Here is a 16,512-nt window from a genome sequence, read left to right as displayed (position 1 = left end):
GAAAAGAGGAGTTATAACTATCCTGAGCAAAAGGGCCAATATAACGACACAAGCAGTGGACGCTGACGAAGACGGCCGCATGCTCATAGCAAGCGTCCAGAGAGGAAGCGACAGAATCCACATGATCAATATCTACGGCCCCAACTCAGAAGACAAACAATTCTGGCAAGGAGTGGATAGCAAACTATCCGACCTACCCCAGGAAGACCTCCTGATCACAGCGGGGGACATGAACAAGACAATGGACCAGGCAACAGACAGACACCCGAATAGACCAAGCCATAACTCCAACAACAACAACAACACCCTGAAAGACCTATGCACTAAACAACATCTGGCAGACCCGTGGAGGCTCCAACACCCGACAGCGCGAGAGTACACTTTCTACTCACACCCACACAACTCCTATAGCAGGATCGACTACATACTGATGTCCAACACACACACGCACCTCATAGAGGAAACGGAAATAGCGCCAATCACCATCTCGGACCACGCGCATATAACACTCACTCTAAGTGGGAAACACAACGAAAACCCAACGAGGAGGTGGAGGCTGAATGATGACATCCTCCAGAACAGAGAGAACGTTAAAACTTGTAAACTTGGGGATTTGTAGAGCGCAGTTGTTGCCCGTGGGCGTCCAAGCGCTAGGGAAATCGCAAACCTACAGTGCACATGGAGGGGAGAGAAGATAGCGGGGTTTAGCAAACAGATGTGAAGAGATGGGTCTTCAGTTGTTTGCGGAATAAGTTAAGGTTCTGGGTGGCTCTAAGATGAATTGGTAGGGCATTCCAGGCCTTCGCTGCGTTGTACATGAAGGTTCTCCCGCCTGTTCTGGATCTCTTTATTCTTGGGACGACTGCCAAGAGGGTCTGGCTAGAGCGGAGATTCCGCTTCGGAATATACTGACAGATCAGGTTACGGGTGATGATAGGACCCCTGTTCCAGAAGGCTTGGTGGGCTATACATAGCGCCTTGAACAGAACCCTCTGTCGGACCGGTAACCAGTGGAGGCTTATTAAACTGGTCCTAACTGAGTGTCTGTGAGGGATTTTAAGTAGGAGACGAGCAGCGCTGTTCTGGACAGTTTGCAGCCTACGAAGGGTATATTCAGGTGCACCCAGGTAAAGTGCATTGTTAAAATCGAGCCGGGAGTGGATGAGTCCTTGGATGGCTGCCTGTTTGGCTTCCAGGGGGAGGATGGGGAAGATTTTGTTTAGTACCCTCAAAATGGCAAAACATGTAGCTGAAAGTTTAGTGGAAAGTTTAAAGAAATTGAAGCCACAATCAAAGAATACCTCGAGCACAACGACAATGGCGAAGTAGGGAAAGACACCGTATGGGACGCCCTCAAAGCGACACTAAGGGGGAAACTGATAAACATCAAAGCCAGGATGAACAGAGGAAGGAACAAGAAAATCCTTGAGCTCGAGGAGGAAATAACAGCACTGGAGAGAGGTCACTGTGCAAATTTAACGGACAAGAACACGCTCACCCTGCTCACAAAAAAGAAATACGAGCTGAACAGGATCCTAAGTGAAAGAGCGGGATCATGGCTGACGAAGTTCAAGTCAGTCAACCTGTGCGCAGCGAACAAAGCAGGGAAGCAGCTGGCGTCCTACTTAAAGGCGAAACAGAGGCAACACACGATAGCAGCAATAACCGATCGAACGAACACATCTCAAACAACTAACAAGGGGATACTGGAGGTCTTCAGACAATTCTACCAAGAACTGTACACTGAAGATCAAACCCTGAGCAAAGACGCAGGACGAGATCTACTCAGCAAAATCAATCTGCCGAAACTCATGGAAGCAGAAAGGGAGTCGCTCGATGCCGACATCTCGGAAGAAGAGATTGAAGTAGCCATATGCCAACTGAAACGGAACAAAGCGCCAGGACCGGATGGTTACTCAGCAACATTCTACAAAACATTCAGCGACCACATTAAAACGCTAATGGCACAAACGTATTCCACATGCATCCAGAACGGGAGGATGACGGAGTCCATGTGCGAAGCAAACATTACCATAATTCCCAAGGAGGGGAAAGACCCACAATATCCCCAGAACTACAGACCAATATCACTAATAAACGTCGACTGCAAGATTTACGCAAAGGTCTTAGCCAACAGACTAAACAGGGTCCTGCCAAACATCATCCACACCTCACAAGTGGGATACATAAAAAACAGACTATCGCAGGACAATACAAGACTATTGTGCCACCTGATCAACCACACAGCAAGTAGCAACGAACAGGCGGTCATGATAGCGCTGGATGCGGAGAAAGCTTTCGACAGAGTCTCATGGCCTTTCCTGGGGAACTGCATGGGAGCTTTTGGCCTAGGCGGGAAGTACACGGCAATGGTCATGGCCCTCTACAACAAACCGAAAGCAAAGATAGTCGTGAACGGGAGTGCATCCGAAACGCTCACGCTGGGAAGAGGCACCAGACAAGGATGCCCCCTCTCCCCCGGACTCTTCCTGCTCGCCCTAGAACCCCTGCTAGCCAGAATCAGGGACAACACAGAGATAACAGGCGTCAAGCTCAAGAAGAAGACCGTAAAACTAGCGGCGTACGCCGACGACATCCTCATCACAACAGCAAACCCCTCCACGTCAATAAAAGCACTGATGGCCACAATAGGTGAATACGCTGAAGCCTCAGGCTACAAACTCAATAAGGAGAAATCGGAGTGCAAGCCAATGAATGTCCACACCACAAGAGAAGTCCTAGGCGAATCCGGCCTGGCATGGCAGACGAAACCACTGAAATATCTAGGGCTCCACTTTGGGAGAGACCTCACATCAACGCTACAACACAACGAGGATCTCACGCTGAAAAAGATAAAAGAGAGGCTGGAGTTATGGTCACCAAAATACATCAGCTGGTGGGGGCGAATTGAAACCATCAAAATGATGATAACACCGGCAATAAACTACACGCTAACGATGCTACCCCTCCCGATGACAGAGATATTCCACAAAAAACTGGACCAACTTATAAACATCTTTCTATGGAAAAACAAAAAACCAAGGATAAGCCTACAAAAACTAAGACTGTCGAGAGACCTCGGAGGCCTTAATCTGGCGAACTTCAAGATATACCAAACGGCATGTCTGGCGAGACAGGGTATCGCCTGGATAGATGCCACACAAACGTACATACCAGTATGGCTAGAGGTCGAACAAGACATCCTGGGAGGGCTCAAGCCGATAGCACTCCTAACAGCGAACCGGCACCCACTAAAAGCCAACGCCATACTAAAACACACGAGAGAGGCCCTGCTGAAAGTGGACAGGCACATGGCGCAGAAGATGAAAGGCACAGCATGGGAATCGATCTGGTTCAACACTAAAGTGACCTACCAGGGGGCGACGTTGCATAATGACATTTGGATCGGGGAAGGCATCAGCACCCCCAGCCAAACAGAGACCAGGCAAAGACCACTGACGTTTCAGAACCTACAGCTGCTGCATGCCCTCCCGAACCGAGAGTTCTATAACTTCCTAAAGATCAGGACAGCAATAACAAAAGCCAACCTATGCGGAGGAGAGCCGGGAATCATCAAATACCTGCAGCTTCTCAACTCAGCAGGCCACCAAACGGCGAAGATCTATAAGCTCCTGAGCCCATCCAAGCTGGCGCAGAACAAAAAAGCCACTAATACATGGGAGACGCTCCTGGGCAGGCAACTGAGTGAAACAGAACGAGCGAAAATGTGGAGCTCAGCAACGACAAACAAAATCACCCCACAGCTAGCGCAAACAAAATTTTGGCTACTCCACAAGGCCTACTGGACGCCATCCAAACTCCATAAGGTCGGCATCGCGGACTCGGACAAATGCTGGAACTGCCTGAAAGAGGAAGGCACCCTCGAGCACCTCATCTTCACCTGCGTGAAAGTCAAGAGGTTCTGGGCACAAATCAATACTTTCTTGAACGACATGCTCAAAACCGATCTGAAAATCAGCTTCGTGAGCCTGGCGACTGAACACCTAACAGCTAATCTAAAAAGTAGAGAAGAGAGAGAACTCCTCGACCTACTCCTCACAGCAGCCCCTAAAATAATCCTAACGAACTGGAAAAACACAGCCAAAGCAAATTTCAAAACATGGGTCAACTGGGTCACCTTCCTGAGGGGTGCCGACAACATCACAGGCACCTTCTCAAAAGAACATAAAGCCAAGCTACACATGTGGGACCCGCTGGACGAGCACCTGAGGAAGACCCAGTAAAAGACAACAACGAGTGTGCCCACTCACTCGACCCCCCCCCCCTCTTTCTTTCTCTCTTCTTTCTTTTCGCTCCCAGTGGAGGGAGAACGAGCCCGCGAATGGACTGTTTATAGACAAGACCGCCATCATTGTACGCACATCTGTATATATATATTTTTGTACGGCCTTCTTTTGTATGCCAATAAAAATTTTCTAAATAAAAAAAAAATGTCGGTATTTATTTATTTATAGGAAATAGATGAGTCTGAATTGGTTTCTCATTTATGAAGTTTTCGTTTTTTTTTTTTTTTTGGTGCAGCCTTTACACAGTAGTACATTCAAAAGCTCAGTCTTCAATGTGCTAACACACTGAAATACTATCCTGTACAAAAGCGCATTGAGTACTGGTGCTTCTCTGTGCAACCTGTCTCTCTATATGCCTCCTATGTCTGTGCACCGATTTAATGCCACACATTTATGGTACAGCTATGTTTTTTAATTTTTTTTTTTTTTTTACTTGTGGTGCTGGTTCCATGCAGCACCGCTAGCTCGAGGAAATTAAGAGGGCATAAAAAGAAGCCGGTTGCACAGAGACATGGCACAAATAATCATTGAGTGTTTGTGCATGCCTCTCTTTTTATGTGTTACCATATTGGAGCCAGGCATATTGGTTTTGCAAGTGCTTTCTGTTTTCATCTTGAAACCGAATTGTAACTGGCCCATTCTGCTGTAAATTAATGTTAAAACGAACCGAAGAAGAAGCAGTTTTGAATAAAATACCAACCTTTCCCCATAGCTGTGGGCATCAACCATACACGCATTGGTAGTTGTTATTTTTGCAGATGTTTTGCTTCTGTTGGCAATGAGTAATTTAGCTTTCCCTACATGGTCTGCAAAGGCACTATCCACTATTAAATCTAGCCCTCGAAAATGCATGCACGTTTTTAACTCCATGTGTAAGTGTTTACACACTTTTTTCTAAACATTTTTTTTCTCTTAAAAGCTGTGTTTAGGCTTCTGCTTTGACAGTGCCTTTCCTTCTTATTTTACATAGTTTTCATGTTAGTTGCTGCAGTTTCCGGTTTCAGGTGTTTTTTTTTTTTCTTGTACACATCAGTCAAATCAGCGTCGGGATCCAAATCTGGTCCTCTCAGTGACTCGCAACTAATTGTAATCTACCAATGTTGCCTCCCAGATCGCTTCACGGAACCATAATATTATGGTCTTGGTTTGTTTGACAGGATCAGTAATCTTTCTTGACCTTTTTCAACTCTTATTCAGTATAAAATTGACCAGTAAAAATCAAGAGTGCGAAATGTAAGAATGATGGTGCTTTTTCTGTAAAATATTCCCAACCCCCACGCACCCAAACCTGACACAAACTGGTTCTTTCTTTAAATGTATTCTTAACACTGCTGCGTTGTTTAAAGAGGAAAGATGATGCTAATCGGTCAGACACCAGGAATGTTGATGACGGGCGCGCCGGTATTTGGAAGCAGCCCAGACATGCTCTCTGAGCTCTCCTTTGCCCAGCGTGAGTCCCAGTTCAGTTCTTAGGGTTATCCGCTTTTTTTCTGCGAACTGCACTTTTGCTTTGCTCTGCAATCGCTTTCTTTCATTTAAAACCTCATTGTTCCACCTCCTCTCGGACAACCAGGCACCATGATGCATTGCGCCAGACTCAGGCCTACTGGTGCATTTCCTGCCTGCTTCTCCAATGTTTCAGGACCTGAACCCAGACATTCACGAGGACAGGAAGCGCCGAGTTTTAAGAATGCAACACTGTGGCTGGGTTCATGACACCTGCAGGCAACGTTCATTATCACTTTCACGGAACTTTAAGAGAGAAAGTGTTACCATGTTGAATACATTCAAACAGCAGAGAAATGGAGTGACTCCCTTCACTTCAGATCAATGTGCACACTGTCTCCCGCCATGGATTTATTTATCTCGATTGTTGATTTCAGGTGTGTTACTCTAATTCGTTTAATGGAAGTAAGACAGGTGTACAGCACCCTGAAAGGGCACTAGTCCAGCACAGACACTTTGTCAACTCTAGTAAATCTACATGATGGTTCATTTACACCACATATACTTAGCTGATGAAGAATGTCATGCCGGATGAGAACCTTTTGTAAAAGGTAATGAGAGGTGAAAAAGTACAGCTTTGTTATCTAGTCTTACTGCCGTGACCAGAAACTACTTCTGCTGCCATATTGCAAGTGCTGGTCATGTTTAATAACCAGTGGTAAAATGCCCCCATTCTTCTAAAACCTAGCGGGGGAAAAAGACAAGGGACAAATTCTCTTGCTCCCACCCAAGTTGAAAACCGATTATTTCCCCAGCTGGCAATCATTTCTCTTTTTTAAATTAGTTGAGAAAATTTAATCAATTAATAATCTCACATACAGCTTGACCTTTTAGGACTTTGCAGTCATATCTCAGACAACACTGCTAAACAGCACATACTCCTATTGTTCTGTGCACCTTTAAATACAATTTGTAATTGTTGGACCTTGCCTTTTGTGCAGGGTTATCCCCAAACTTTTTGCTTTCTTCCTCCTATTTTGTCTGATCAGTTTGTTCTTGGTTTTACGACACTGGTCACTTTACCACTGCTGGCCAGTGCTAAAGCGCATGTGCTCCATGTGTTGATTGTATTGGTGATTGGTTTATCCATGACTAGCATATTTGATTTACTAGCAAGTCCCTAGTAAAGTGCACCAGCTGTGCCCAGGGCCTGCAAATCCCATGCTACTAGTGGGCCTGCAGCGCTGATTGTGCCAACCACATTAGTCCTGCAAACATCTCTCAGACCTGCCACCTGCAGAGTCTGCAGTTTTTAGCTGCTATTTCGACCTGGTAAGTGCACCCACTTGCTGGGCACAAACCTTCCCTTTAACTACATGTAGGCCTCCCCTAAGGTAGACCCAAGGCAGCCCCATGTGCCGGGTGCAGTGTATTTGAAAGGTAGGACATGTGCTTTTGTGTTTTACATGTCGTAATACTGAAATGCTGTTAATTTCATTTTTCACAATTGCAAGCACTATCTCTCACAGAGGGTAACATGGGGATTCCTTGAAGTGTAACTTCCCATTGAAAGTGGATAGATATTTGGAGTTTGGGATCTTTGAACTCACAATTTAAAAGTACATATTTTGGTGAGATTTTTTTAAATTGCGTGTTTGAAAATGGCACTTTTAGAAAGTGGGCATTTTCATGTGTAACCATTCTGTGTAGGAGTGGCCCATGCAGGTAAGAGTGGTGGGGCAGGGTGGGGGTAGAGTCGACCGATGACAACGAGGGGAAATAAGAAACCGCACTAAACTTGCGCTCCCCGAGTTTCTCCTGCCCCATCATCTGTAGACTCCCCCCACCCTATTGCTCTTACCCTCACAGGCCGCCCCTGATTCTATGCCTCTGCCTGTCTTTAGAATCTACGTCAGGGAAGGCTGACAGATCGGCTCTTGTGCATTCACTCTAGACAGTCTCACAAAGGGAGCAGAGGTGCGCTTGCATATCCTGATGGGCCATCACCAGGCTGATGGGCCTACTTGAACTCGAGTAGTCAAGTCAAGTCAAGTCAGATAATTTATATAGCGCACTACATACCCAGAGGGTCTCAAGGCGCTTAGGAAGGGGAGGAGGATTACTTGTCGAATATCCACGTTTTAAGTTGCTTTCTGAATGCTAGGTGGTTCTGGGTAAGGCGAAGGTCAGCGGGGAGTGAGTTCCACGTTTTGGCAGCCAGGTATGAGAAGGATCTGCCTCCCATGGTGGTCTTATTGATGCGAGGTACAGTGGCGAGGGCTTGGCTGGAAGAACGTAGTTGGCGGGGGGGGGGTGTAGAAGGACAGTCGAGAGTTGAGGCATTCTGGTCCGATGTCGTAGAGTGATTTGTGTGCGTGGGTTAGCAGTCGGAAAGTGATTCTCTTATTGACGGGTAGCCAGTGGAGGTCTTTCAGGTGACCAGAGATATGTTCGTTGCGTGGGATGTCTAATATGATCCTGGCTGAGGCGTTTTGGATTCGTTGGAGTTTCTTCTGGAGTTTAGCGGTAGTACCTGCGTAGAGGGTGTTTCCGTAGTCCAGTCGGCTCGTGACCAGAGCGTGGGTGACTGTTTTTCTGGTTTCGGTGGGGATCCAGCGAAATGTTTTTTTGAGCATGCGAAGAACGTTGAAGCAGGATGAGGAGACGGCGCTGACTTGTCTGTTCATTGAGAGTGAAGAATCCAGGATGACGCCTAGGTTCCGTGCGTGGTCTGTCGGGATGGGTGCTTTTCCAAGGGCTTCCGGCCACCAAGAGTCGTCCCATGCAGAGGGGGATGTACCTAAGATGAGGACTTCTGTTTTGTCTGAGTTCAGTTTCAGACGGCTTTGTTTCATCCATTCGGCAACTTCTTTCATTCCTTCGTGTAGGTTAGTTTTGGCGGTGCTGGGGTCGTTGGTGAGAGAAAGGATTAGTTGAGTGTCATCCGCGTAAGAGATGATGTTGAGGTTGTGTTGGCGGGCGATGGCCGCGAGGGGGCTCATGTATACGTTGAAGAGGGTGGGGCTGAGTGAGGATCCTTGTGGTACTCCACAGATGACTTCAGTGGCCTCGGACTTGAATGGTGGAAGGCGGACTCTCTGGGTTCTTCCGGTGAGGAACGAGGTGATCCATTCAAGTGCTTTTCCTTGTATTCCGATGTTATTGAGGCGTTGTAAAAGGGTGCTGTGGCAGACTGTGTCGAATGCTGCAGAGAGGTCGAGGAGGATGAGGGCGACTGTGTCTCCATTGTCCAGTAGAGTTCGAATGTCGTCTGTTGCTGCGATGAGGGCGGTCTCAGTGCTGTGTTTTGCTCGGAAGCCAGATTGTGAGGAGTCGAGGGATTTGTTGGCTTCGAGGAAAGCGGCGAGCTGGTTGTTGACAGCTTTCTCGATGACTTTGGCCGGGAATGGAAGAAGCGAAATGGGGCGGTAATTTTTGAGTTCGGTGGGGTCCGCTGTGGGTTTTTTCAGAAGGGCGGTGAGTTCGGCGTGTTTCCAGTCTTCCGGGAAGGTGGCGGAGTTGAAGGAGCAGTTGATGACGTCTCGGAGGTGCGGTGCTATGACGGAGTCTGCTTTGTTGAAGATGTGGTGGGGACATGGGTCTGTGGGGGATCCTGAGTGGATGGAATTCATCAGGCGGATTGTGTCCTCAGTGGAGATTGGGTTCCAGTCGTTGAGGGTGTTCACGGGGGGATAATGTTCAGCAAATGGTTGGGTGGGTTGGTCTCCGGGTTGGTTGTCGAAGCTGTTGTGGATGTCTGCAATCTTGTTGTGGAAGAATGAGGCTAGGGAGTCGCAGAGGGCTTGAGAGGGGGTGATGTCGTTGGAGTTGGCCGAGGGATTGGAAAATTCCTTGACGATGTTGAAAAGTTCCTTGCTGTTGTGGGCGTTGTTGTCAAGTCGATCCTTGAATGCTGCTTTCTTGGCCTTTCGGATTAGTTGGTGGTGAGTGCGGGAGGCGTTTTTGAAGGCGTCCTTGGTGCTAGTGGTTGGGTCTTTTTTCCAGGCCTTTTCAAGGGAGCGGCAGAGTTTCTTGGACTTCTTAAGATCATCGTTGAACCATGAGGCCTTCTTGCTGCCAGGTTTGCTTTGACGTTTTTTCAGTGACACATGAGTAGGGCTATGCCTGGCCTCACACAAAGCTGTTTCCAGCCCCCTGTAGTGTGTCTGGAGCCATGTTAGGAAAAAGCAGGGTCTAGTGCACTATTAGGTCTCCCCTTTGAAGTTTGCCTCCTGCAAAGGCAGAAAGAGATACAGGTATTGGAACTCGGGCACTCTCAAATCAGAACACTTCTGGACTGAGGCCATTCTGTCAGGAGGAAGAGCTGGATGCTCTGGAGGGACTGACACTCTGCCTAGTGCTTTGATGTGCTGGCCTGCAGCTTGCTGCTTCTGTTCTGGAAGTGAAAGAACTGGACTTTGCTTTCTGTATCCTGATTCCACGGTTCTCCAAGGGCTGGTGTGCTAGCCTCATGTTAAGAGGTCTGAGGGCCATCAAAGGCTTCACCTACCAGTGCCTGGGCTCTTCTGCATAGAGTCCTGACTTTCCAAGTGGTGCCAAATCTAGTTCCTGGGCCCTTAGAGGTAGGATATGGTGAACTGAAGGAGAAAATCCATACCTCTACTTCCAGCATATGTTTTTATCGATGCATTGCTACAAACTTCGATGCATCACTGCTGATAGCACTAGATTGTGGTTCCTGATCAGCGCATCAATTACGGCTTTCCCTGAAGGCACCTGCTTTCCATCCTAGTGCATCATAAGAGCAGCAGCAGTGTGAGTTTAGAGCACCACACCAACGAAGTCTGTAATGCACCACTCCAACTTTGATGCAGCACCTGCTTCATCGCTGTGGAATTGAAATTGCACATCCGCATTTTCAACGCATCATTCCTGGGCGCTGAGTTTTTTTCATTGGCATTGAGCAGCAGTAAGGAACTGAGTCCGCTTGTCTGGGGATCGACGCATCCCCTCTCCTTCCAGTAATGTACCCACGCATCACCTCCCCTGACAGTAAGAAACAGATGCATCCCCTGAATAGCAGTAAGGAACAAACGCACCCCCTCTCCTACGTAGCAGTAAGGAACCAACTCATCACCTCCCCCGGGAGTAAGGAACTGACGCAACACTTTGCTGGTGCCTCACCTCCCTGCGCCGGTTTCCTCATAGAATTATGACGCATCCAAGGTACTTTGTGTTAAAAGTGACGCATCCATAGATTTCCGTAGACGTAACTGATTTAGCCGTTGAAAAGTGACATATTTACTTGTGATTGTTGGATTTTTTCATTTTGGTCTTATTTTATTCAGATAAATATTGTCTATTTTCTAAACTTGTGTGGAATCATTGTGTAGTGTTTCCACTGTATTACTGTGTGTGTATGTACAAATGCATTACACACTTCCTCTGAGATAAGCCTGACTGATGGTGTCAAGCTACCACTGGGGTGAGCAGGGGTTACCTTAGCTGTGTGACCCCCTTACCATCACTAGAGTGAGGATCCCTACTTGGACAGGGTACAAACCACTGGCAACTAGAGAATCCATTTCCCAAAATAATGAACAATCTAGTTTTGCACTTTGCAAGCCAGCCTGCCGCTTAATTATTTCCACCATAGATATTACTTAGATCGCCTTATATCTCCTTTTCTCTGCCCTCAGTTGCTACCTACAAGTGTACCTTCCTCTTCATTGCCCTATGTTGGGGCAACTTAAAATCAAGAGCTGTAAATAATACTCTACTTCTATCCATGTTAATGGAATTTATTTTACTGAGCTTTGTGAATTTTAGACCTTCTTTTGCTTCACGATATTCTAAAACTCTTTATGGCTTCGTAAACTCAGAAGTCTTCATAATATATGACTGTTTCTATAATATACTTTATCATTGCTATGACTAATTCGCTAATCCTAAAATGTCGGCGTATAGCCACCTTACTTGCACTAGTGAAAAATATTTAACCAAAGAGCAGAGGGCATACACATAGCAGGGGACACCCCAATAACCTTGAGTATTTGTGTGGTGATACTCTCACTCCTGTTGGGCAGTACCCTTTTCCTTTTCCTTCAGCCAATCCTCACTTCCCCCCTAAAATGCCCCCTGGGACTTCCGTGACATTCATAACGTTTAGCATGAATGTATATTTATCATAATTCTCACTACTGCTAAACTAACTACTTTCTATTTTCAGCACACCAATGTTGCTCTCTACGATCGCTAGAACAGATTACTATCAATCATAGTACTTCTTAAGAACCAAGGGCCTAGGGTTGCACGGATATCAAGAATGAGACATTCAGTATGGTATACAAAAGGCCTGAGTTTAGGGACATCTAGGATGATTTATTTATTTTGGCATCCAGAAAAGGGTCTTTCTGGAAAGCTCCTCGCCACCCATTTTGCCAGTTTTTGAAATCGAGTGATTTCAACACGTTATACAAAACAATTTATATTCAGATGCGTACACTTTCATACCTATGTCATTTGGTTTCTTGGCTATATGTTTAGTAAGCATTGTCAAAAAATATATTGTCATTGACTACGTGCAATCAAACTGGCTTGCCCACCACTATCAGAGGCATCTCAAAAGAATTGTGTTAGAGGCGAATTGTCTGGATTTTTATTCCAGACTGAGCCATTTATTCCACAGGACCACATAAACTCTTTATTCCTGTCTGCATAGGTGTGTACAGTTCCATATAATTTTCTTTTCTATCTGTTCTTCTGCCCTCAAAAAATAAATCATTTTGAAATTGGAAGGATAAATGAACTGTTCACATTCTACACTAGTTTATAGCATTTCTAAATCCTTTTAGGGCAGTGACCTTCAAACTTTTTAATGTACAGCCACACCACCAATCGTGAGGTAGGGCCTTTAATGTATATTTGGGGCCCTCTGCTATCCCCACCTTTGACACCTACTCTGGGCCAGAAAACGAGTTCCACACGTTTTTTTCCACTAAAAATATTGCACAGTTTCAGCAAGAAGCGCCTCTTAGCCAGTGTCTGCCACCTCCCCTTGTGATCAGTTTAGGGATCACAGTTGAAGGGGTTGGGGGGGTGTATACCACCCTGTGTGAAGACTGATGTTTAGGGTTTATCCTAAGTGGCTGTCTCCCAACTTCTCTACCCCGGATCATGGCTCAAAACAATGATAACATTTTGACATTCTTAATTCAAGTATCCCATCCATCCCTTTTTTGTATACTTTAGCGTGATGACCCTAGTGGGACGGGTATGCCCAGATGTGGGTCCAGTGCACACTGACACTGGAACCAAATTATATCCGATTGATGACCCTTATAAGGGTAAAACCGGTCTTGGGTTGCTTGTGTTCTGATTCAGTGAGAACCTGGCCTGACAGTGTGGACTGGAATGTTCCTATTGGAGCAGGGTCAAGACTGATTTGCTTATAACTGGGTCCAAACCGAGATGGCATGGTGTGCAAAGTAACAGTAGACTTGGATGCAGCTGCAAATAGTCACCAGTGGCTGGGATTAATTCACGCATTCCACCCATCACTTTTTTGTATACTTCAGCACAGGCAATTATTGATCATTGGTTCTCATGGGCCCTTTTTCTACTCCATATTCTGGTCTGTATCAATTTCCTCTGTTTCTCTTCTTTCATGCCAGCTGCAGGTGTTTTTCATTTTCTTCTTCTGACCTGCCTAATCAATATTGTCTGGTATGTTTTTCTGTTCCAGTTCATATCTCTGTCCTCCTTTTGTATCTCCGAACCAATGTACCATCTGCTGCAGGCACTGTTGTATGATGGCATTAGTCAGTTGCTCCCATACCTAAAATGGACAAATTGCATTGCTCTTTTTTAGCCAGACACCCCTGCCCAATGCAGTAACCAGTTAAGTAAAATGCCTTGACTGCATTTATTAGTTTGATTGTGTTAGTAAAAGGCAGACATGAAGACATTGCCAGTCGCATAAGTCGGTGTTCTTCGGAGTCCCTAAAATAGAGAACTGCTCGAGATCCTTCTGGCAAAAATGGGTCAGAAAGTACTTGCAATGTGTACTTTACTTCAGGGAAAGCCTTCGTGGAGACCACCAGCCACCGCCGGTCTCACAAACTTCAAAAGTGAGCCAGCTTGGTGAACATCCAGGAGACTAGCCATACCTGCCCACACACACACATCCAAAACATGTTATGTGAAATCATTCATAGTTAGTCTTGTATGCAGCAAATAACATTACTAAGCCAAACCTTACCTAATCTTTTCTTGTGTCATGACACAACCAAAGGACAAATGATTTGAAATACAACACGTGTAAAATATGTCAATGCCCATTCCCTAAAAGAAGCCTGTTAAATAGCCAATATTTATTAATAATGAGAGGGCTGATCTGGGTGGGGAAACGTGTGCTTGTTCCTAATGCTACACCACATGGTTTCCCATCCTGACCCAGGCAGTAAATGGAAAAATTAAATATCATGAAAACTAGTCTGGGCTGCAGTTTGAGAGTGGCAGCACAAGTTTGTATGTGGGCTGCGCCCATCTAGACCATGGCAAATCACGTAATTGTGCACCCTTTCCCTGTAAAGTGTAATGACGGGCTTTCAAGGGTGTCATATCTCACTTCTATTTATTGACCTCGGGCTTTAGGGGGGCTGAAGGGCTGAAAGTCCCCATGCGAGGCAGGGGTTGTAGGAGTCTGCATTATGTCACGTTCCTGCATCATCTTTAAGCTGCGCTACACCATCACGATTATGGGAACTACGCGATCCATCTACATTAGCTTGATTACATTTTCCACAATAGCTAACACTTTTCACAATACAAGTTGTCGTAATATGATCACACTGATTTACACGCAACTGGTAATAGGATTTGGAGAATGTTTCTATGGGATTTTAATGTTTGTCTCTGTAGTGAGTGCACAACGTTCTGGTCGATTATTTGAGACTTATTCGTTTCTGAAAAGGTGAAGAGAATATGTCATGACTCAAGGTCTTCAAAAATCCACTCCTCTATCAGGGAGGTTGTTATTCTCTCAGACTTGTGCAGACAGCTTCTATACAATATTTGGACATCTTACGAGTGTTATTTAATTTTTTACTTAATAGGAATGCCAGAACCCCTGCTGTGACGCTACGACATGCAAACTTAAGCCCGAGGCCATGTGTGCAGATGGGGAATGCTGCGAGAATTGCAAGGTGAGAATATTAGGAAGGAGAAATGTGGTCCTTTGGAAAAAGGCGTTGTAAAAGTGCCTATACAGTATTAATTGATGCGCCATCCATCCCTTGTCACACGGGCTGCTGACTTTATACTATCTGTGCATGCTTTCAAACTGTGCACCACTGATGATTAGCAGGTCTATGTAAAAAGTAACAAAAAAATAGAATTACTCAACATATAACTTAACTATAATAATATATGAATATGTTTAAATTTTTTAATGTCTTTCATAACAATGGGTTTTCTTGAATAACTTTTTACCTTACCATTACACTAAGTTCAGTCTGCGCCAGCTTTCATTGTTTAGTGGTGGCGGGGCGTGGACGGCATTAAAATATATATGTAACACACATACATACTAGAATTTTTTGCTGTCATTTTGAAGAAACAACACACCTCTTGAAATATTTGATGAAAATAGAAAAACAGTTCGCAATGTATGATGATATAAGCCTTTAGTCAAAAAAGGGCTTGGGAGAGTTTGAAGAGGAAAATTGTGATGAAGGACTGATTAGGGATGTGAAAGGCAATCCTTCGGAAGGACATATTGTGATCATGTATATTGTGACACAAAGCAGAGTGTCACCCCTGGAGTCAAAGGCTTAAGAAGTTCAATAGCATCCCCTCTTTTGGGATTTTGTTGGGGGGGATTTTAAGACCAGAAGTTCAAAAATTGTTTTAAGACCTGCATGTGAAACTTTTTACCACCCTGATATTGCAACTCATGGAAACAACTAACAAATACTTTGAAAATAACATAGAAGTGCCTGATCTAAGATGTGTTCAATACTAAACCACTGGCTGGTTGAATTCAGGTCCTCCTGTATTTCGATACCCTTTCCGTCCAAATACTTGGAAAGTACAGGAAGTATATTTTACATCCCCAACAAATCATCAGACGGGTTGTCCTTTATGTGTATCCCCTCGGTCACTTTTGTCCAGAAACTACCACTAGATCTAAACTTTAACTTTTAACCCAACAAAGATATGCCCACTGAATCCTGTCCTATCATATGTTCTGCTTGACGTGGTGCTGTAATTTGTCAATATTAAATATTTACAAATCTATCCTACTGTACTCGAAAAGGAGAAGTTTGTCCAAACTGGTATGTAACTGCTGTAATGTAGCTAGTACTACACGAAACCCCTGATCGGTCATTTCTTCCAGGAGCATCGTCAGTTAGAAGGCGCTTGAGTGACATGGTACTGTAGAAATCAAAACTCCACTTCTTAGGGGTTCCACTAATACAAAGAAGTTGACACAGAAGCTGGAAATATAAAAGAACATTTTTATTAAACTCAAATGAGTGACACTACGTCACACAGAAGCCTTAGCAACTGAATGAGGCAGTCTGCTAGAATGGTCTCACTTCACATATTATATACTCTTTATCCTGCCCAAGGCATGTAAGGGAGTTGTATCAGTTAACTTTTTATTACATTCCTAAACAATTGGAAAATCTGGAGCGTCAGCAGGTGAGTAGCCTTTGGGGTTTTAGCAGGATATCGACAAAACATTATAATGGCACTGCAGGGCATGGCATGATTACATGTACAGTATCCCAAC

General features: G+C 45.1%; 1 protein-coding gene across 5 annotated transcripts in view; it reads left to right on the top strand.

Annotated features, from left to right (window-relative positions):
• The window catches only part of LOC147679996 (zinc metalloproteinase-disintegrin-like VLAIP-B), a 242,830-nt gene that overhangs the window by 147,692 nt on the left and 78,626 nt on the right, over positions 1-16,512 (top strand). For all 5 annotated transcript variants that reach the window (XR_015300922.1, XM_086943536.1, XM_086943535.1 and 2 more), the window contains exon 13: positions 14,831-14,920. Coding sequence is in view for 4 of the 5 variants with exons in the window: in XM_086943536.1 (XP_086799662.1) it covers positions 14,831-14,920 (90 nt within the window). In the remaining variant the exon portion in view is untranslated. The remainder of the gene's footprint in view (positions 1-14,830; positions 14,921-16,512) is intronic.

Source organism: Lissotriton vulgaris, chromosome 11 (assembly GCF_964263255.1).
Source record: "Lissotriton vulgaris chromosome 11, aLisVul1.2, whole genome shotgun sequence".
In the NCBI taxonomy this organism is placed as follows: Eukaryota; Metazoa; Chordata; class Amphibia; order Caudata; family Salamandridae; genus Lissotriton; species Lissotriton vulgaris.
Note: the sequence above shows the minus strand (reverse complement) of the source record. Positions and strands in the feature narration are given on the sequence as shown.